Here is a 23,335-nt window from a genome sequence, read left to right as displayed (position 1 = left end):
GACATCGGTGCTGGTTTCTCTTATTATACGGCTCTAAATCCATAAAACCCCACAGGCTTTATTTATGCACATTGCTGCAATTTATGTTTGGATATTGTGTTTAGTGGGCCTCAGACGGTCTTGCTAAATGCCAGTCTGGCAAGACAAAACTTCCAATTTTTTGAAATTCCACACGAAGAAAAATCAATCTGCTATAATCTGTAAGAACGAATCTCAGATGCAAACCCCCACAAAGACCACTAGTCGGCCATAAAGAGTTTTCTGCTTCTCTCTGCTGCCATCTACTGAATCTTAGGCCACATACATTATATAGAGCAGGAGTCTCCAACCTTGGTAACTTTAAGCCTGGCGGACTTCAACTCCCAGAATTGGGGAATTCTGGGAGTTGAAGTCCACCAGGCTTAAAGTTACCAAGGTTGGAGACCCCTGATATAGAGGGCCATTTAATGACTTTACTACTTCCACCCGAGTCTTGAGATAGCTTTGAAGAACATAAGCAGGCGCTACAAAAATATCCACTACATCCAAGAAAAGTTTGTAGAAGACATCCCAAACCGACTCACTTGGCTCTCTTTGGCATCAGAGTGAAGAAAAGAAAACTCACAAGATTTTCTTGTAGCCCAGATCCATAAAGTAGCTTCTAGCATTGTTTGCGGTGTTTGTTTCCTGGCTTAGCCTGCCTCAAGGGGCTGACGCTACTATCCAGGATTGAACTTCCGCCGTCAAATCCAGAGATTCCCCAAGTCCACCTTTGAGGACAGGGGGAATCATTTAGCGATTCCTGAGCCAGCAGAGACAAGCCATCTAACATGAATTAAATCAAAGCAGATAATTCATGATTCAATTATGTTTCAGTTAGAAGAGCATCAGATGCATTTCTGAGAAAAGTTGCATTGTTACTCTTTGTTGAACGCTACTCTTCTTGCCTGCGATCAAATGCAAAGCAGTGTGTCTGTCTGTGTTTGTGTGTGTGTGAAAATATTCCACTGTGCTCCTAAATCTTTTCCTTCCCTCCTCCTTAATCTTTTCATCATTCCTTCTTTTTTTTTCCCCCCACCTCCGTACTTCCTGATTCCTCACTTCCTCCATCCCAGCACGGAGTATGTGGAACGTTTCAACCCCAATGTCCTAAAGGATTCTGCTTTGTCCACGCATAAACCCATAGAAGTGAAAGGTCCCGGGGGCAAAGCCACCATCATTCATGCCCAATATAACACCCCCATCAGCATGTATTCTCAAGATGCTATCATGGACGCCATTGCAGGCCAAGCTCAGGCCCAGGGTGGTGAATTCGCTGGGTAAGATCCTTTTCTTTCTGTGTGTACATACTGTTTGTGTGTATGTATTACAATTCTTCCCTCCTGTTATTCCAAGCAACAGAGGTGGGATAAGTTGATGGAGCAGGTTGGCTACTACCATCATGGGGGAGGAAATCCTTTGAAAGCATCTCCAGATGTTTCGCAAGATACCTTACTTGTTCCATTCCTTTCTCTAACACCAACCTTCTGAAATATCCTGCTAAAGCTATGCCAACAGGGCAGTGGGTCCATCACTCAGTGTTTCTAAAGCTATTCAACAGAGAAGGGTCAAGGGTGACACAAGAACATTTTTACAATATTTGAAGGGCTGTCACAGAGAAGAGGGGGGGGGTCGATCTATTCTACAAAGCACTTGATGGCTGGACAAGAAGTAACAGATGGATAGGTTTCCAACTTATCAAAGAGAGAAGCAACCTAGAACTAAAGAGAAATTTCCGAATAGCGAGAACAATTAACCAGTGGAACGGTTTTCCTTCAGAAGATTGAAGGTGTGCCCTCAATGGAGGTTTTCAAGAAGAGATTGGGAAACCATTTGTGAGAATAGTATAGGGCCGTGATGGCAAACCTATGGCACCTGAGCCATTTCTCCAGGCATGTGAGCCGTCGCCCTAGATCAGCTCCACCACATATGCATGCATGTCACCCGCCGGCCAGCTGATTTTCAGGTCTCTGCCGTGCATGCTGCCCTGCCCCTCCCACAAGTCTCCACGCGGCCCGTTTTGGATGCAAGGTAAGTACAGGGCTCGTGCGGAGGCTCTGGCCTACCGGAAGTCCGGAAACAAGCCATTTCTGGCCTCCAGAGGGCCTCCAGAGGGCAGGGATAGACCATTTTTGCCAGCCTAGAAGCTCCAGGAAAGCCTCTAGACCTTCCGGAGTGGGAAGAATGGGCTTACCAGAAGTCCAGAAATGGGCTGTTTCCAGCCTCTGGAACGCCCCTGGAGGGCCGTGAGAGACCGTTTTTGCCATCCTAGAAGCTCCAGGAAAGCCTCTGGATCCTCCGGACCCTCCGGAGGGTGAAAAACGGGCCTACCAGGCCGTTTTTGCCCTTCTGGAGGCTCCAGGAAAGCCTCTGGACCCTCCAGAGCCTCCAGAGGGTAAAAAATGGACCTACTGGAAGTCCGGAAACAGGCTGTTTCTGGCCTCTGGAGGGCCTCCGGATGGCCAGGGGAGGCTGTTTTCGCCCTCCCCAGGCTCCAGGAAAGCTTCCAGATATAGGGTCTCCTGCCATGGGGAGGAGCTGAACTAGATGACATCCAAGGACCCTTCCAACCCATATTATTGTATGTCCTATGTTCAAGGGAGTTGGAGAAATAGTCAAAAAGATGGGACTGAGCCATGGCATAAAAATGAGGTTCTGCCTCCTTTGTCTTCCCTTGTTACAAATTGCTCCTCTCTCCCATTTTCTGATAACATGTTCTTTCATTTATTGGATTTGTACTCAGCCAAATCTGAGCAGACACATGGTGGCATTGTGGGAACAATTAAATTTTCCCCAGGGTAATGTAAACATAACCATCTGCTATACAACCTCAAATATAAAACAATAAAAATGTCCCCATAAGTAAGGTAAGAGTAAAACAGCCAAGAACCAACCATAAAATTTCTCTAGCATTCTAGTACAGCCGTTATACTAAAAGTTTTTTTAAAAAAATACCAATCCTTTTGTAGACTACAATTGCCAAGACTAGCATATCTGTTTATTTATTTTCTCAGACTATTAACAAACTTAGACATTAAATCAACACGTATGTGCATCTAAAGTTTAAAGATAGATAAAAGCTAACATTATTGACAGCTAAGCTTTTTGGGAAAGCAAAGAAAGTTTTTGTGGCATTCCGATGAAATGAACAGATCTGCTTATTTTACATTTTAGACCTGTTGTGCACATGTGCTTTCCTTGGTCGTTTTCTTAGCATCTTATCTCGAGATTTATTCTCTATTTGGGATGGTTATCCAGTACCCATGGAAAGGAAATCTCTACCATTTCTCTTCACTGCATTTCTGGATATCTCCACCCATTCATCCAGCCTTTTATTTATCCATTCTTTCATCTATCCATTTATCCATCCATCCATCCATTAACCCATCCTTTCATTCATCCATCCATTCACCCATCCTTTCATCTAGCCATCCATCCATCCATTCTTCCATCCATCCATTCATCCACCCATCCATCCATCCTCCCATCCATCCATCTATTCATCCTCTCACCCATTCTTCTATTCTTCCATCTATCCATCCATCCATCCTTCCATTCACCCATCCCTTCATCTATCCATCCATTTTTCCATCCATCCATCCATCCATCCATCCATCCATCCATCCATCCATCCATCCATTCTTCCATCCATTCTTCCATTCTTCCATCCATTCATCCTCCCACCCATTCTTCTATTCTTCCATCTAGAGCCGAGGTGGCGCAGTGGTTAGAGTGCAGTACTGCAGCTACTTCAGCTGACTGCTAGTTCAGCAGATCAGCCGATCAAATCTCACTGGCTCAAGGTTGACTCAGCCTTCCATCCTTCCGAGGTGGGTAAAATGAGGACCCAGATTGTTGGGGGCAATATACTATTTAGTATACTGTCGATTGTTGTAAGCCGCCCAGAGTCCTCGGAGAGTGGGCGGCATAGAAATATGACTAATAATATCCATTCATCCATTCTTCCATCCATCCATCCATCCATCCATCCATCCATCCATTCTTCCATCCATACATCCTTTCTTCCACCTATCCATCCATCCACCCATCCACCCACCCATCCATTCTTCTCTGCAGCTACTTTGTGTATCTTTGAGTGCTTTCCCTTTCATAGCTTCCCTTTCATGTAGCCTCCCTCTCACTTTTGACATGGAGAAAGGAGGATAGCCAGTAGCAACAACTATGCAACGGTATAACTTTACTATTCCTTTCAATTTTAAAAATGTGTGCATCTTGCAACCAATGTGGAAGAGTTGTCTCCGGTGCCTTTGAGGCCGAGAAACTTCCTAGTCTCTATTTCCTTTTGTCCTGTTTTAGCAAAAATGTTGATATTATGCAGCCCTTGGGAAACGATTTTAGTACCAAATGCTAATGTCGCTTCTGTGAACATTTTTCTTTCAAGGACAATCAGAAGCATGAATGTTTCTCCAAGTGAGGGTTTTGGGGGAGGGTGGGGGGAAACTGTAGTAATCGCTGTAATTTGGGAGAAAGGATGTGTATATATTTAGAGCTTTATCCCAAGCAGAACATCGTAATTAGTTTTGCTCAAGATTTCACAATGCTTGAGTCAAAGAAAGATATCTGCCTGTCTATATAGATGCAAATGCACATTGGCTGTGCATGAATTTAGAGGCATATACTCCAGGGCTCCTCCTGTGTAGTACAAAGTCAATTTGTCTCTTAACTTGCATGGAAAGGAACATCTTTCTCAGCGATGGAATCAACTCCGTGTTCCATTCCCGCCATGCATTCCTCGCGCGCAGCATTTGCATGCAAACAGCTATCGGCAGATTTGCTGCTGTCCTAGATAGCAAAATTATTCAAATCAGGGATGGGGCCATTTGCGTCTCAGAACTGGAGCGCAATCCAAGGCAAATCATAGGAGCTTCATGCCCACTATATTATTAATATCAATATTAACATTGCTAATATGAATTGATCCTGGGTTAATATGTGACATCATTGGTGGTTTTGCAAAAAAATAAATAAAAAAAATTGAACAGTTGGTTGAATGGGTTGGGTTATTGTTCTTAACTGTATTAATTCTGGTACTGAAAGCAAAGTCTTAATTGGTACGAATGTCTTTGGCTGGACTAGAAGACCTCCAAGGTCACTTCCAGCTCTATTCTATTCTATTCTATTCTATTCTATTCTATTCTATTCTATTCTATTCTATTCTATTCTATTCTATTCTATGGAGACTCTCAGTCATCCAAGTCATGGTTGTTCCAAAGGTGCTTTTTCAAAAGGCAACTGGATTTTGTTTTTCCCTGAAGAGGTTTTGCTTCTCATCCAAGAAGCTTCTTCAGTTCTGCTGAAATGAAGAAGTGAAGAAACTTCTTGGATGAGAAGCAAAAAGGAAAAACGAAGTCCAGTTGCCTTTTGAAAAAAAACGCCGTTGAGGCCTCCTAATGTATATTTTTGCTTACACAACCTCTCTCGCCTTTATTTTATGCATAAATTAGAAAACTTTGGAGATTCCAGAGTCAACGTTGCTCTTGCACCTATAATAATATGTCTAGCCATCTTATTTCAGTTGCAAACTGTTAATTTACTCCCTTATTCTTCTTTTTACTGGTAACCATGTCTTTTCTTCTTTTTTTCCTCCTTTCTGACACATTCCTTTGGGTTTTCACCAATTTCTTATACTAATTCGTATTGCTTCTCCCAGCATTATGTAATTATGGATCCCCATCACTTTTCTCTTGAGTTTGGAACACGTGACTCACCATGAATTTCCACTGGCATAAATAGATGCATTTTCCCACCTCTGTAGAATGAGAAAAAGATGAAAAAATTCAAGGTTATTTTCTCCTCTTGTTCTTTATCATCCACTTCTCTCAATGCTTGTTTATTTTAGAGGTGCATTAAGCATGCAAACTCCCAACACTAACCTAAATTTTCAAAATGATTTCATCAGAGTTTAAAGCAACATCACATCCTGATTTTGTCACTTTGGGTTTGTGGAAATAGTTTTGTTCCTTCGTTTTTGGATAAGACCACAACTGTCTCCCTGCATTTAATTCCAGTAATACAGTAACAAAGTCCAACCTGCCAATTTTCCATCTTTGATGGGGAAAGTATTATATAAATTCAGCATCTGTACATTCTGGGTTAATCCACTCTACACTGGGGAGATGAGGGACTACAAATAATCCTCAATTTACAAATGCAGTTGGGACCAGAATTTCAGTCTAGCAATAGCAATAGCACTTAGACTTATATACCGCTTTATAGTGCTTTACAGCCCTCTCTAAGCGGTTTACAGAGTTCAGCCTATTGCCCCCAACAATCTGGGTCCTCATTTTATCCACCTCGGAAGGATGGAAGGCTGAGAAAACCTTGAGCTTGGTGAGATTCGAACTGCCAAACTGCTGGCAGCCGGTGATCAGCAGAAGTAGCCTGCAGTACTGCACTCTAACCACTGCACCACCGTGGCTGTTCTAAGTCATAAGAGTCATAAATCGACGTTCTCACATGTCTGGATCCAATTTCAGGACCATTTTTACAGTGATCATTAAGTAAATTACAACAAGGTTGTAAATCCAAATCCTTTCTCCAGAATGAGTATTTTCTCCCCAGAAATTGGCAAAAAACCCCAAAAACATTGGAAACTGGCTAAAAAGATGCAAATCATGGTCACTTGACCAAAGGATGCTGCAACCAGTTGTAAATGTGAGCTGATTGTCAAATGCCTACAATGTGCCTCTCTGTGTGTCTCTCTCTGTGTGTGTATCTCTCTCTCTCTCTCTCTCTCTCTCTCTCTCTCTCTCTCCCTCTCTCCCTCTCTCTCTCTGTGTGTGTGTATGATGCCTGCAAGTGCCTTACAAGTGATAAAGCACCTTTTCCGAGGTTGTTGTAACTCAGTCTTCAGTCATTTACATAAATCTGAATGGACCCATATTTGGTGGCAATGCTTCAGAGATATTTCTCAAGGAGCTAATCACACTTGGGATCCATTATCACTGGGATAATGGATCCAAAGAAGGAACACATACTCCACAAAACTCCAGTGGCTTCAGTGAAATCCCACTCAATGGGCATGGAAGTCGGTTCGCTGGTTTAAGCTTTGTGTATTATGAAAGGATTTATCTGCATGTGGTTGTTGGAAGCCACCTCAGATTTGCACTAGTAGTAGAATCACATATAGAGCAGCTTTCTGAGAAATTTCTCTTTAGACCTGATGTGTAGATTGTAGACAAAAATGTTCTGCCATTCAATAAGTTCCTCTCTTGCCAGAAGATTTGGGGTCCTGGGATACAAACGTTGTCCTCTTAGGTAGCGTTAGCCAACTGATTCTCCCTTGGTGGCCAGACATGATATATACTGTAGATCCTGGAAATTAATCTTGCAATTACATAACAGTTATGGTTTAAATTATTTCTGTACTTGGTTCTTACTGTATTTGTCCATATTTCGCATGTGGTCGAAAGCTATTCGCAGTCTTTGGACTGTCGTGGCATATAAACCGGAGTAAGTCAATAAATGCATTTTGGAGATCCGTGTAGGATGACATATTAGTAACAGAAGTAAAATCCATGTAGTGGAACCAGAGCTGCTTCAGAAAAGATTCTCTGAAATCCACAAATCTTAAATGACCTGATGAATGAATCCTCTTGTCCGCAACTAATTTCAGTGGATCTATTTTAAGTACGATTGAGGTCTGCATTTAATCCTGATCAAAACAAGCAAAAGGGAGTTAATGGAGAAAGGAAAAATAAAAAAAAAATCCACAATTCCAAGGATAATTCCCACATCATTTCTTTAAGGTCATCTCTGGACCAAATCTTATTTGTGTTTAGGAGGTGTTTTGATTCACGATCAGTTCTTAGAGATACACACACATTCATTGTGTTTTCTTGCATCTTGGATTGTATTCAAGAATTATTATTTTTTTGTCCCATGAGTTTCCCAAGAATTTCACCAGAGATCTCTTTCTGGGCAAATACAACATTTATGTGAATTTTCATGGATATATTACTAAACATATTGTGTCCTTCACTCTAGCCTTTGACACAGTTTGCTTTTCTTTTGTGTGCTTTCTCTTTTTTTTTTTTCTTCTTCTTTTTTTCATTTGTTGAGCTGGGTGTTTTTTGTTTATATTAGCATTTTCCTTTCATTTGTGCTTCACAAGAAATCCTCTTTTTTTCCCTTTTCCCTTCTAAATTCACAGCTTCCCTTGCAGGCCTATTTGGGCTATGTAGTGTCCATGTCTCCTATGAAAGATTAATGTTCACAGATTCAGTTGATTCCAGTTGATTCAGTTGATTACAATTCCATTCAGATTTTTGTGGTTTTCTGTCAATCGTAATAGGTTTTTGCTTTAATGGAGTAAGCTAAACTATTTTCTGGTGCTAGCACCGTCAATACACAGACCAGAATTCTAAACTGCATTCTACTATTTGCATCAAGTATATGGACTTTCCCCCTCCTATGTAACATCTGATATTATTAACTCTCTTGTTTAAGTAATCAACTGTCAATGATATAGTTAATATGGGGAACTATCTGACATCTATTGTTGGCTATTATTCTTTTAAGAAAATAAAAGCCAACAATAAACAAAGCGAAGTTCTCTTGAGGAGAACACAATTGAGATATTTGTTAGCACAAAGTGAGGAGATGTTTAAAGGCAGATTAGATAAATGCATGGAACAAAGAATTAGCATTGTTCAAAGCCAATATTTCACAAGACTCTGTGATGCTGATAAATGATATGGCAAATTCTGTCATAATCGTTATCTGCTTGGGAGCTTCAACAAACATTTGGCTTGGTCACTGTTATAAACAGAATGCTAGATGAGATATCTGCGGTAGCTCCAGCAAAACATGTGAGGAGAAGACTTCTGACTCTTCAGATGGTGTTGAACTATGATATGATTCCCATCAATCAATCAACTAACTTGACTACAGTTGATGGGGCTTCACCAACATCTGTAGGCTTCCCGGACTTTCTTATTCCACCAGGTGTGCTTGAAGGCATGGTCCTTTCCTTCAAGTCATTCAATGTGTCCTCCTGAGACTGTTATGGGTGGGTTGATGATACTTTCTTGGCGCAAATACTACTATTGAGAACAGTTTTTCAAATTATTCAATTGTTCCCCTACCTCTGTGATTTTTAAGTGTTATATTTAAGCTGCTATAATTTCTAGCCAACATGGATATTGGCCAGACTCCTTTGGCTTTTGCTATGAACTTCAGAAGTAGCTGACTGAGTTTTGGTGTACATCTGATCAGTTGTTCAGTTGCAATGGGAGACTAGTATATATTGGGGAGGTGGCAGAAGAAACGTGTTACTGTCCCTGGAGAACAAAGATCAAGAAGGACAGTGGGAATTAGGAAATGAGACGTGGCATTGAATCTCCATACCCAGCCCATGAAGCCACCACAAAGATGTAGCCCTAGAAAGTCTACTCCATATAATTCCATTCAGTTTCTTGGGACCACATGCTAGTGACAGTTTCACATAGATGTGGCTTCACACTGTGATCTCTGCTGGTCTGCAAATTCTGAAACATCATAATCAGTCACATGGAAGTCCTATCCACACAACACACTTAATTGGATCAATGATGGGGCATGCATGTTATAGGGACTTCACAAACCAATCAGAAGAAGAGAAGAGTAGTCGAAAACCCAAAACAGAAAGACTTTTCATTATAGAACTCATTGTCAAGGCCTCCCAAACACCAGTCAGATGCAGTATTCAAATCACCACTTCCTACTCCAAGCCATGCCAATGAGGAGGAAGCTGATGAGGTTGTTAAGGCAGCATTCTCTTGGTGAAAAGGCTTTGGGAAGATCAGTTTTTTTCCTGGAAAACGTAGGTGTGGATTCTGTATTCCCAAAGTTTCAATGTTTAACTCAGTCATTGTCTGAGGTCTACAAATTTGGCAGCTTTAAGACTTGTGGACTTCAACTCCCAGAATTCTGGGAGTTGAAGTCCACAAAGCTATGCTGGCTGGAGAATTCTGGGAGTTGAAGTCCACAAGTCTTAAAGCTGCCAAGTTTGAAGACCTCTGGTCTAAGTAGTGGAAACAGGTCAGCAGCTTCCTGGAATTATGAGTAATCCTATGCCATTCTCTGAACTGCTATGATAATTGAGCTATTTCCAAAAGTTGCAAGCCAGGCAAATAAATAAACTGGTAAATTTTGCTTGTCCAATGTGATGAAGAAATGTCCTATCCAGATTACTTCTCTTGGTGTGATGCAGTGTTCTAGACAACAATAGTCTCCATGCTTCCTGTGAAGAGAAAGGCAACTTTGCATCATGGCTTCCTTGTATCTGCTTGTTTCACAAGTAACGACTTCATTTCTGGGGCTAAGAAGAAGCCATCGTGGATCTGAGGCTAAACATCAGCAAGGATGTTGGGGAAGGGCGGGGCCAATCTCATGAGCCATGTTACAGTGCATGTTACTTTCTGCATTGCAGTAACCTTCCTGTTAAAGACCCTCATGTAGACAGTGCCTCTCCAGTCTATCAGGCTGTGCTTAAAACTCAAAACAAGTCTGAAGATGAGCTGGATGATTGGAGCCGCCGATCTTCCCACTTGCAGTCAAAGTCCTTCCGAGTCCTTGCTCAGATGACAGGAACTGAGTACAGTAAGTCCAGCTGGGATGCCCAGTTCGCCTCTTTCGTGGAAAACTTCCTTTCTCCTCACTCTGTTGGGTATCAGTGGTCGGTGCTTGCTTAGACACACACACACACACACAAAGAAAGATAGATAGACAAATAGATAAATACAAAGAGAGAGAGAGAGATAAATTAATGATAGATAGGAGATAGATAGATAGATAGATAGATAGATAGATAGATAGATAGGTAGATAGATAGATAGAAGGATAGAGGATGGATGGAGGGATTGACAAGATAGATAGATAGATAGATAGATAGATAGATAGATAGATAGATAGATAGATAGATAGATAGATAGATGGGGGAGGGAATGAGAGAGGGAGGGAGGGATAGACAGTTGATATATAGCTTTTTTATTGATAGATGGAGGGATGGAGGGATGGAGGGATAGAGAGATGATAGATAGATTAGATAGATAGATAGATAGATAGATAGATAGATAGATAGATAGATAATAGGATAGACAGATGATAGATATAGATTAGATTAGATTAGATTAGATTAGATTGATAGATAGATAGATAGATAGATAGATAGATAGATAGATAGGGATGGATGGATGGATGGATGGATGGATGGATGGATGGATGGAGAGAAAGAGAGAGACAGCCAAGCAGACAGACAGACAGACAGATGTCTTCTTTAGGTTAGGCCTCCAGGTCTCTGTTATAAAATTAAAATCCTTTGGGTGAATCCTTAACTCTAAGGGGCAATAATCTTAGGTGAGCATTTTTGTCTCTCCAATTTATTATACTTTTTCAGACTGTACTCTGTGATATTTACATCTTGTCTCACAACCAGGTATTTATTTAGTGATTCAGAACTACTTTACAACAGAAATGAGAACACTATCGCACTATCACTATCACAAGAGAAATAGACCCACCATCACAGAATATGAAGACAATACAACATTTTCAAGAAGTCCCTGAAGATGTCAGTCAGAAGTGCTATTGTAGCCCCACTGGAAGAGGGGGGGCGGGAAGGGGGAAGGGTTCATTATCATAAAGAAAGGGAGGAGGAAGGCAAATCCTCAGTTTCAAAGAAAAGCTGAATTACAGTTTTTTAAGGAACAGCCACTTTTGTTTGTAATTCACTGAAAATCACTACCAGGTTTGAAAGGGCATTGTTAGGGTATCCTTTCATTGGCACCATCAACCACCTTGTTTGTCCTCCCACAGAAGGCAAATGCCAGCCTCAGGTAGAGAAGCAAAGGCAGGCAGAAGTCAACGCAAGAAGGTAGAGAAGAATCTGTGGTGCCAGATTAGGGGGAAGCAAGGACAGTTGGATTACCACCACCTTATAGAACAGGGGTCTTCAACCTTGGCAACTTTAAGACTTGTGGACTTCAACTCCCAGAGTTCCTCAGCCAGCTTTGCTGGCTGAGGAACTCTGGGAGTTGAAGTCCACAAGTCTTAAAGTTGCTAAGGTTGGAGACCCCTGTTATAGAAGACCAAACGTGTAGCTCAGAATTGACCTGTGGGATCCTTGGTGCTATCTGAGTTTAGTTCATTCCTTGCAAACATTTCATTAGCAGCATAGGTAACATCTTCAATGTTAACTCCCTTCTAGCACGATGTTACCCAGTATGATAATGGAACATCTGCAAGAAAACAACCAAACTCACAAAACACCAAGAGCCCCATACCACCATCTTACTTTCTCTGGAATACTTCTGAGTCTTGATGAAATTACAGACAGTAGTCCTGTTCACACCATATACTTAATTGGGTCAATGGAACATGAGAATATTGTGAAAACATCAAAAGTAGCATTGATCTAAGTCACTTAATCCTCCCAGAAGGTGAGAATTAGCTCAAAAATGCCCCAGTTTTGCCCCGACTACAACTATCCTGTTTCCCTGACAATAAGATCCAACCAGAAAATAAGCCCTAGCATAATTTTTTTCAGGATGCTCGTAATATAAGCCCTACCCCAAAAATAAGCCCCAGTTAAGATTGTCAGCCAGATGGATGCATTTAGTACTGTATTTCCCCCAAAATAAGACCTAACCAGAAAATAAGCCATAATGCATCTTTTGGAGCAAAAATTAATATAAGACTTGATCTTATTTTGGGAGAAACAAGGTAACTTTGCATCATAAACTGTGTTGTGAAAATACCATCAAAATCCATCTTGCCATCTATTCCTCCAAGAAAAGAGTTGGAGAGAAAGCAAGATCTTCTGTTAGAGAATTTGCACCTTCAGACACTAAGTAACTTCAGTTAGAGCTGTTGAGGCCTTCTTGGGCCACAGAGATAAGGAGGCAGTGATCCTTAATGCCCAAAGATAATTTAGAAACAATTATTGTGATTGCAACAAAACTACCAAGGAGTTTTGATTGAGTTAGCGGTGGAATGCTGGAAGTATTTTGTAAGAACGTAGTTATGGCCGTGAAAATGCCATATATTCATAAAGAGATGACAATGGAGGCTAGATAGAAATAGGCAGATTTTAGGAGGTTGAGATAGAATGTTTCTCAGATACTTCGGTTACTTTCCATAGGCAACTTGAGGTAATTTACAGCATTTGCATAATTACATAATTGAGGTACATTGTCACCATGGAGTGACATAATTGATGTAATTATGTTATTTGCATTGATTTATATCGTTTGCATCGATTGCGGCAAATGATGTAAATTAAACCAATTGTCCAGACTGCATTGGAAACAATTTATGTTGTTATTTGAGGATGAAGTCCTAATTAAAAATTTGTTGCTTGCATTTAAATGGAGAATTGTAAACCCAAGGTTCTACTATCTTTGTTTTAAAGCATTTTTGCATTCCATTTTGTGGCGTTCAAATAATCAAAGTTTCAGGTGGAGGTCCCTTGAAAATATCACAATATCCAGCCTAGATTTTATAGTAGTGATCATTGGAACAGCAAAATCTATGTTTTGCAAGATGGTACACAACAACACACCATAATTTGGGCAGAAAACCTAACTATTGAACAGCGCTGGTCTATGACCATATTAAACATTTGATATGATTTGACTTGACTTGACTTGATCTACTCTATAGATCATGCCAACCTTCTTGTAAACAAACACAGTAAAACAAGATTCAAATTGAGCTCTGGTCTCATGTGAATGGGAAAATAACTCTGTTGATTCTCAGCAATTGATTCCTTGTCTACCTGATCACAATGAATTCCCATCAAGGTCACTTTTGACCTACCTCAATAACCTTCTAAACCAGGGGTCCTCAAACTTGGCAGCTTTAAGACTTGTGGACTTCAACTCCCAGAATTCTCCAGCCAATTATATAGAACTCTGGGAGTTGAAGTCCACAAGTCTTAAAGCTGCCAAGTTTGAAGATTTCTGTTCTAAACTGTTTAACTCAGGTATAGTTTCCAAAAACAATGATTAGGGTTGATACACTACAGGTAATTCTCGACTTACAACAGTTCATTTAGTGATCATTCAACGGCACTGAAAAAAGTGATTTATGACCATTTTCACACTTATGACCATTGCAGCATCCCCATGGTCATGTGATCAAAATTCAGATGCTTGGCAACGGATTCATATTTATGACAGTTGCAGTGTCCTGGGGGGTCACTGACAGGCAAAATCAATGGGGAAGCCAGATTCACTTAACAATCATGTTACTAATTTAACAACTGCAATGGCTCACTTAACAAATGTGGCAGAAAAAAAGTCATAAAATGGGGCAAAACCCAGTTAACAAATTTCTCACTTAGCAACATCAATTTTGGGCTCAGTTGTGGTCGTAAGTCGAGGACTACCTGTACTCAGAAGGAAGTCCACCAAATTAATCCATAGAAATTGAGAAGTTTGCTTCCACTTAAGCAGAACCAGAGCATCTGAATTAATGATTTAGCCCTACCTCCTAAGTTAAGGCATATGTGAAGGAAGTTTATGAAAGTTGCATTTCTCATTCTGCATCTTCTCTACAACATTCTGTGTTCTCACTTGAATAGACTCCCTAAAACCATTGTAGATTCCATGTACAGATATAGAGAAGTCTTGTAAGACAAGGGGATTGCCTCAAACCAAGAAGTGAGCTATCAAATTTAGTATGATTCTCCTTGGTCAACAAATCACCTGACTCTTGGAAGAGGCTTGGGAGTGGGTGAAGACCAGAAAGGATAGAAAGATCTTCTTCTTTTGAGCTTCTTAAAATTTCAGGATATAGTTTGGTTTTACCCGTATTTGATGACACTCATTTTCAGAAGTGTAAAAGTGTAAGTCCTTCTGCCTTTTTCTGACACTGAAGTCTATTGAAAAATGGCTGAAAGCTTTATAATTCCTGCTGGGCCAAATACATAACATTTCAGAAGATCATGACCTAACATTCTGAAGAGAACGTTCAGGAGAACTGGCTGAAGGCCACTTCTCAGCCCAACTAAGAAGAGCTAGGCAGCATCATTTTGACCTTTGTGTCTACTGTGCAGGGGGGGAAAAATCAATGCTGAAATTAGATCAGGAAAGAGCCAAGGAAAGAAAGTCTTCCAAATCAAAACAATAGCAGTTCATACAGACTGAAGCATGTTCCACTACAACAAGAAGATTCCAAATTTCAAACTAAGTCATGATATTAATGGTGGTTACAATAAGCTGCAGAAGTTGCAATATCCATGCAATATCCATGCTGGACTCTGGTTTGAAACCTCACAGCCAAGCCCCTTCCCAAGTAATCCACTTTCCTGTAGGGCTATCTGGATTAAACATTGTTTTGCATAGCAGATGAACAGTGTTGTCAATCAACCATCTGTTGGTAAAGAATGAATCTATCACCAACTCTCATTAGCGAAAAGCAAAACAGCCCTTCTGCCGTATAGTTTATTCTTATTTTTTCACAATTATTAAACACCCCCTGCTTTGGGATTGACTAGATCAAATATCAGGCAATCTGTCAATAATGCCAGTATAAATCCATTTTCCTAAAAGTTTATTTGGGGGAGACTTTTCGAGATTGACAAAGCAGATAGGAATTTCAGAGAGGATTCAAATTAAAACTTTTGTTTGAAAACTGTGATACAATGGACTTAGCTATAGAATGGATAGGACAACCACTTTGTCCCTCGTTCTTCAAATAAGTTCCATTGGGAAATATGACTATGATCTAAACTGGAAGGTACGGATACTTTCTAGATAAAATAAATGATGCTGAGAGATTCCGGTAGATTTCCTCTATAGAGTGACCTTTCCTGGTGAGAGTAAGATGTAGTCCTTCCCTACAAACTGTAGTAAGGTTTCATTCTCCATTCAAACGTCTTGCCTGATGCTTCTCCTTCTAACATTACCAATTTTTCATCTGCAGTGCAAGATCCAGATGAAGATGCCTTGAGAAGATCAAGGTAGGCAATTAGCTACCTTCTGGCCTTCTGTTAACCGATAACAAGAACTAGCATTAATTGAATTTTTTATGCCCATTAGATTTTTCACCCTTAAAAAACCTACTACTTCTACTCAAATCACTAAAATACAAACATGCTTTTGGTTTAACCAGACATCCAAAGCACACCAGATGAGAACTTATTGTAATTCCAGGGAGCACTTGATGAGAAGTTTTGGTAGAAGGATCTCCTGAGGGTTGTGATGGGCTAACTTTGCCAGAAAGACTCAACGAACCGGCCTGCATGTGCTTTGCCCTACTCTTGGATTGCAGTTTTAACAAGCATTTATTGGGATGATGCTGGGATTAGCATTTGTTTCAACTGAGGTGCACAAATGTTGTTGTTCCAATGTTATGAACAAGACAATCACAGAGTGTCATTGCAGAAACTAAATCAAAGGGGGAAGTTTAATCCATTCCCAACAAATTTATTTGGATCGATCTTCTCAAAATACTGCAGTGTGAGCACACAGGACTGCTTTTGCTACTAGAGTGAAATGTTTGTCCATTTGCAAATATTTAGAAGCTCAGGTTTTTTAACCTATCTTAAGGCGGTTGCAATTGCGTTCTTGGAATTGGCTACCGGCTTCACTTTTGTTTTGCTCTAGTTTAGTTGTGATGGTCTGGAGAAGAGAAACCTCTTCTTCTTGTTGTCATATCCCCGCCTTCCTGAATGTCTTCTTAGAAACAGGGCCTTTGGTTTGTGATCTGGCTTATTTGTCCTGCCAAAGTTTCCATTGTGCTAACACAGGTTGGCTTTTGTTGAGTTTTGAACCCTGAGATTTTGGTGCCCAAGCTCCCCGTTGTCTGTAATTGTTAAAATATATTTGCAACTACAGTTGGCTGCACATGCTTTCCGTGATGGATGACAGTTGTCGATCTAGTTGGAATTCTCCTTCTCTCTTTGGCCTTAGAAGATCTACAGACCAAGGGCTTCACTGCATGTAGCAGAATTCTTATGGAACAGAGATCTAAATTTCATAGGTTGCCAAATTTGTACATAGGAGACATTTCTGTGTAAGAATTGTGATGCAATTTCAGCATCTCAATTGTCCTGGGTGAAGTTTTAGTTGCATGTACACCTGCCGTATATGTATATTGAACCATTTCAGGAAAATGTACCCATCCTTTAGAGATTTGATAAGAGTCCAGTAATAGCTGCTATCACTCCAATTCTGTTTTGAGATTTAAATCAAGCTGCTGGGTGATGAGAAACATCTGGGTAACTATAGCAGCTGGCAGAACCAACCTTAGATATTTTCTTTTCATATCTCTGCCTTAGAAATACTATCACTGCTGATGGTAGAGTTAGCTACCAACAGTATCTGGGTTACTCCAATAGCAAGCAATGGATATAAGCATTTCTCATTGGTGAAACCCAAAGGAATTGGATGCTATCCAAGGCACAGAGGTAGCTTTAGGCTATTGGGGAACCAGGGTGGGACTGTCTTGAGGGGACTTCACATAAGATTGATTTGTATGTGTATGTGTGTCTCTGTGTGTGTGTGTTTGTGTGGGTGATGATTTGAGTCAGAGTTGCTAACTGCGTAGACTGACTCTTGCAATTTTCTGGACATTTTTTTGAAGTGGTTTGCCCTTGTCTTCTTCTTAGGGCTGAGCGTGACCAGCTGAAGGTCATCCAGCTGGTTTTGTGCCTAAGGTAGGGCTAAAAGTCACACTCTTCAAGATTCTAGTCTAATGCTTTAACCATTAGACCAACTGACTCTCTTTTTATAATCTATCAAGCTGACCTATTTGCTAAGATAGGTCAACCTGTAGCTATGAAAGTAGTTGTTACGATTAATAAGCCAACAACAGTTATATTCTGTTCTCTGTCACATAGCTTCCTGATGAAGATGTCTATCTTACTTTTACATATGGGTCTTCTTTTTTTATTTGCCAAAATTATGTCAAAATTGGAGGCCTCCTCAAACTTGAGGGGATAGCAAATGAGGCAACTTTCAAAAACCGTGACGATCAACTCAGAGACTTCTTCCCACATAAACTACATAGAGGTTGCACCTTTAGTCGATTCGAGTTAGCAAGGCTCATGGTCTTCACTGTGATCAGTTAAGGACCAAATAGGGTGTTTCTTTTTTTTTTTCTTTTAAGAATTTAGTAAGTGTCAGATCAGCTTAATGTCTACGGAGATTCTCAGTCATCCAGATTATGGTTGTCCCAGAGGTGCTTTTTCAAGAGGCAACTGGACTTTCTGGTTTTTTATTTGAAGACATTGCACTTCTCATCCGAGAAGAATCTTCAGCTCTGACTGGATGGTGTTATTCCATTAAGTTGTAGCATTATGTGCTTGTTTTGGCTTACCATGCTGTATGAACATAGCAATCGTGGCTTAGAAGAAGGGTGTTGGGGGAGGTGGTAAGTGTGATATGGTTTTCCTCTAGGGATCATACGATTATTATTTTTTTGTCTCGTTCCTACCTCAGAATGCGCTCTCAGTGTTCAATGATCATGGTCAGACTGATAGGTTTCTCTAAAAAGCCACAAAAAAAGGAATTTTGGGTTGTGGGTGCCTAAGTCAATTGGGATATGACTGATGGTGAACACAGCCACAGAGCTGAACCTAGTAATGTTAGCATTATCAAAGAGCAGAACCTCAAATTATCAGCAGGAAGGGAGAGGACCTCCTCCCTACCCACCATGGCATTCAGCACCACATATCTTGGGTTTTACACCCAAAGTCACACCCGTGAACTGATTGAGGTGATGAATGAATAGCATAACATCAGCCCTTCGCAAGCATTTTTCCCAACTTTATGAAAAGAAATCAAAGAAGCTAAGGGGAGATTGCCCTGCTCCTTAGAGCTGTTGAATTCTGCCCTGGAAGCCACCTGCTCTAAGACCAGGTGCTGTGCCTTTTGTACCACCAAAGGTGTCCTTTAACTGGATGTCGGATGTGCTTCTCTCCTTTTGATGGTAGCTAAGGGCCTCTTCGTATCTATGAATGAGAAAACGAAAGAAAGAAAGAATGAGTGAATGAGCTGTAATTCATAAGATTGTTGGATCTCACTTGCTAACAAATGCGGTAGAATCCGTAGCCTCTGCTGCGCTGCCATTGCTAGAGTTCTTGGTTACTAGGTACATGACAGCAAGCTGGATTGAGGAGGGGAGGGAGGGAGGGAGGGAGGGAGGGAGGGAAGGAAGGAAGGAAGGAAGGAAGGAAGGAAGGAAGGAAGGAAGGAATGAAGGAAGGAAGGAAGGTGTAGGGGAAGGAAGAAAAAAGAAAGAAGGGAAGGAGAAGGGAAGAAGGAAGGAAGGTGGGGGGAAGGAAGGAAAAAAAGAAAGGAGGGAAGGGAGAAAGGAAGGGAGGAAGAAGGAGGAAAGGGAGATAGAGGAAGGAAGGAAGCCATATTAAATCAAAGGCAAGTATACCTGTAAATGCAAAAACTAGCATGCCCTAAAAAAGCTTCTGTCTGTAATCTAATTTATCTTTCTCTCAACCCCAGTCAAGTTTGGGAAGCAGTAGAGATGTTCTTGAAGTCATTATGTTAACAAAAGTTCTGGAAAAACAGGGTGAAGCCCAAATTAATGAGACTTTAATGACGATGTGATTTAAATTAAGGCCTGCTTTTTTTTTTTTAATGCAATTTGCACCTAACAAAGATTCCAAGGAGAACTGGAACTGCAGACAGCAGGGAGAAGGCGCTTCTGTTCCTTCTCCTGCTGGGCTGAAATGATCTTTCAGATCCCTAGAGCTGAAAGATGCTTCTGCTTCTAATTTCATCCATGCAACTAATACGGTAAAGCAGAGGTGTCAAACTCAAGGCCAGAGAGCCGCAACCAGCCTACAGAGTGTTTCGATCTGGCCCGTAGGGCCACCCTGGAAACAGCAAAGGACTGCCCTCTGCCAGCAAAAATGGGCTCCAAATCTCCATTTTTGGCTGGGACAGCCTCCCTCCCGACCTCCGTTTTCCCTGACAAGAGGGTTGCAAGAGGCTGTCCCAGTCAGGGGTTAGTTCTACTTACCTTTACTACCGATTCACAATGGGAACGCGCACGCGCACTTCTGCACAAGCGCAGATCATCAATTATGATGTCCGGGCAGGTGGGCGGAGCCTCCCGCCGCTTTTACTACTGGACAGAACCAGGAGCAACCCACCACTGGTCCCAGTCGAAAACAGAGATTGGGAGCCCGTTTTCACTGGCAAAACACTCGGGCCACCACAGTGGTCTGACATGAGTGACGTCAAGCTGGCCATGCCCACCCTGCCCCCTCGAGGTCAAACACAACCCTGATGTGGCCCTCAATGAAATTGAGTTTGACACCCCTTGCAATAGAGCATCCAGCATAGACACATCAGACCGTCTTCCTGAATTCCTTCGGTCGCTACAGTCATTAAGAAAGATCACTCTCTTGTTTTTACAAGCAGGCGTGTGAACTCGGTTGGAAATGGCAAGCAGAGGTCTGATTTGATCTGAGGGTTTTTTAAGGAAAAATAGGAGTCATTCCCTCCCTTCTCAGTAGCACAGCCTCTTGCTTCGGTGCACCACTGCACATTTGACCATGGTACTTAGTCAAGGCGTTCAGACTTCCTGTAGATATTTTTAGGGGAAAGCAAACCCGGTAGCTCAGTGGCTAAGACACTGAGCTTGTCAATCGAAAAGTTGGCAGTTCAGCAGTTCGAATCCCTAGTGCCATGTAATAGAGTGAGCTCCCGTTACTTGTCCCAGCTTCTGCCAACCTAGCAGTTCGAAAGCATGTAAAAAATGCAAGTAGAAAAATAGGGACCACCTTTGGTGGGAAGGTAACAGCGTTCCATGTGCCTTTGGCGTTGAGTCATGCCGGCCACATGACCACAGAGACGTCTTCGGACAGTGCTGGCTCTTCGGCTTTGAAACGGAGATGAAACATTCCCCCCTAGAGTCGGGAACGACTAGCACATATGTGCGAGGGGAACCTTTACCTTTAAACCCATCTCCAGATGAATTTTACAAATCAGTTTGAGGTGGGATTGTGTACGAGAAAAACAGAATCTGTGGAGGAGAATGTAATGCTTTCTTTTCCATCTGATTTGATTCGTTCTCCAGAACGGCATCTAAACAAATTTAAATTTCTGAAGTCGTGTGCTTCAAAAAAAAAAAAAATTTAAGGGGGGGGTTGTTACTAGCCTAACAAACCCTCCAAACAGGAATCAATTTTTTCCCCAACAAATCCTTTCTCTTTTGTTATTTTATTTTTTTTACCCACTCAAAAGCCTTTTTTTTTAAAAAAAAGAAAAGAGACTAGAGTTGATCCAAATTCAATGAATTTGAATGAATTGCACGTGTCGTATAGTTACTTAAGGGAATGCCCTCTTTCTTACCACAACACTGACGCCACTCGAATTTTATTATTTAAAACCCCAAAGAGATGGGCATTATTTATGCCCAAATCTATAACATCACTTCCAGGGAGCATCCATTATTCCATAATAACAGAAAGATAACCTCTCTACTGCCACTCAAATCAATACTTGCTGTACAATGAGAAGCTAACTTAGATGCAGAAAGCCTTCGCATTTGTTTGTGTGCGCTGTTAAACTTTTGTTTGCTGGAGCAAATGGAAATTTACTGGCCAAAGGATGGATTTCTAGCAAAAGCAGCCCTGTCAAGCCCAGCCAAATGTGGCCAAAAAAGGAGAATTGGGTGCTTCCAAATTGTAGAGCAATTCTGATTTTTGCCCCCCACCCCCCGAAAAAAGATTTTGCTTTGTCCTTTTTATTTTATATGTTTTTAACACAGCATTTGGAGGCAACTTAAACCCTATCTCTCCATCCCTTATCTCTCTCTCTCTCTTTCTCTCTCTCTATCTATCTATCTGTCTCTCTCTCTCTCTCTTCCTCTCTCTTCCTCCTCCCCATCCCTTTGTCTTTCCATGCCACAGGGAGAGGTTTGAAACGGAGCGTAACGGCCCACGTTTTGCCAAACTGCGCAACTGGCATCACGGCCTCTCCGCGCAAATCCTTAATGTCAAGGGTTAACTGTCCTGTGGCTCAGGTGCCCAGCTGGAAGAGGAATATAATATAAGCACCTTTCCTGAGTTTAGCATAAGAGCATAGCTTCCAAAAACTTGAAGAAGCTAAAAACATGATTGTCATTTGTTTTCCGAATTATTATTTTTTTTCCCCCTCTAAGTGCTTGCCTTTGTTATTATGGTTTCTTTCATACAGTCTGTAAGTTCTCTCAATTGTAAAGTGGTTTGATTTGGTTGGCCAATTCATAGATTCTCAGTCATTAAAAGAAAATGTGACTTGGCTGTTACAATTTCTGGCTTTTAACCGATGTATATTGAATGGGGAAGTGGGTATATATATATATATATATACATATATATATATAGCCAGATTAAATCTCTATTGCTATAGAATATAGATTAAAGAATATTGGAATTCAGAAGTTGGAAGAGAAATGTATTGTATCTAGGACTTGGGTCAACAATCTAGATCTCTTAGTTGGCAGAGTTCATTTAGGCCATATTGATAAAGATAGTCCTCGACTTACGACCACAATTGAACCCAAAATTTATGTTCCTAAGGGAGACATTGGTTAAGTGAGTTTTTGGCTCATTTCACAACCTTTCTTGCCACAGTGGTCAAGTCACACTGTGATTGTTAAGTGAGTAACCCGGTTGTTAAGTGAATCTGGCTTCCCCATTGACTTTCCTTGTCAGAAAATCGCAACAGGTGATCACGTGACACCCCGCCCCCCGGGACACTGCAACCGTCATAAATATGAGTCAATTTTACGTGACCATGGGGACGTAATTCAACGGTCGTAAGTGTGAAAAACGGTCATCAGTCACTTTTTTCAGTGCCGTTGTAACTTCGAACGGTCACTAAATGAACTGTTGTAAGTTGAGGACTACCTGCATTCTGAGTCAATGCACATTTTTTTTCCCTTGTATGTTGGGCATGTTGAAGAGGCAGGATTTATTACGTCACATCACTGTGAGTAACAGCGTTGGAAGCAGATAGTTCAGAAGCAAAAGGCAAGTTGGCCTGAAAGAAATATATATAAGATAATTTATACACTGAGTTGTTGACAGCATGGTGTAACTTTTAGACAACATTTTGCTTTTCGTGTATTGCAGTTGCTTTGAAAGTTACTTTTCTTGTATATAGCAGCGTGGTTTTATCTGAAATAAAGAATCTCAAAACAGATGATTGTATTTGCCTTTTTACCTCAAGTCCCTTAATTTATTGCTCTCTTTGATTTGGAATGGAAAACCTGTTGCTTCTTTTAATTGCAAACTGTGAACTGAAAAATTCGAATGCAAGAGAAATCAGGACAGGCCGAAAATACTTGGGTTAAGACTCGG

The 23,335-nt window shown here is 41.0% G+C and overlaps 1 protein-coding gene across 9 annotated transcripts in view; it reads left to right on the top strand.

The window, feature by feature from the left end:
• Positions 1 to 23,335, top strand: part of LDB3 (LIM domain binding 3) — a 174,331-nt gene that overhangs the window by 90,868 nt on the left and 60,128 nt on the right. For 6 of the 9 annotated variants that reach the window (XM_070945056.1, XM_070945055.1, XM_070945057.1 and 3 more), the window contains 2 exons: positions 10,451 to 10,620; positions 15,946 to 15,982. In XM_070945056.1, coding sequence (XP_070801157.1) covers positions 10,451 to 10,620; positions 15,946 to 15,982 — 207 coding nt within the window. Of the gene's footprint in view, positions 1 to 1,094; positions 1,299 to 10,450; positions 10,621 to 15,945; positions 15,983 to 21,901; positions 23,176 to 23,335 lie in introns of those variants that run through there. The other 3 variants (XM_070945064.1, XM_070945061.1, XM_070945063.1) reach the window with 3 other exon arrangements.

The sequence above is a fragment of the Pituophis catenifer genome, unplaced genomic scaffold (assembly GCF_029215685.1).
Source record: "Pituophis catenifer annectens isolate HBS135680 unplaced genomic scaffold, rPitCat1.0.hap2 SCAF_6, whole genome shotgun sequence".
In the NCBI taxonomy this organism is placed as follows: Eukaryota; Metazoa; Chordata; class Lepidosauria; order Squamata; family Colubridae; genus Pituophis; species Pituophis catenifer.
Note: the sequence above shows the minus strand (reverse complement) of the source record. Positions and strands in the feature narration are given on the sequence as shown.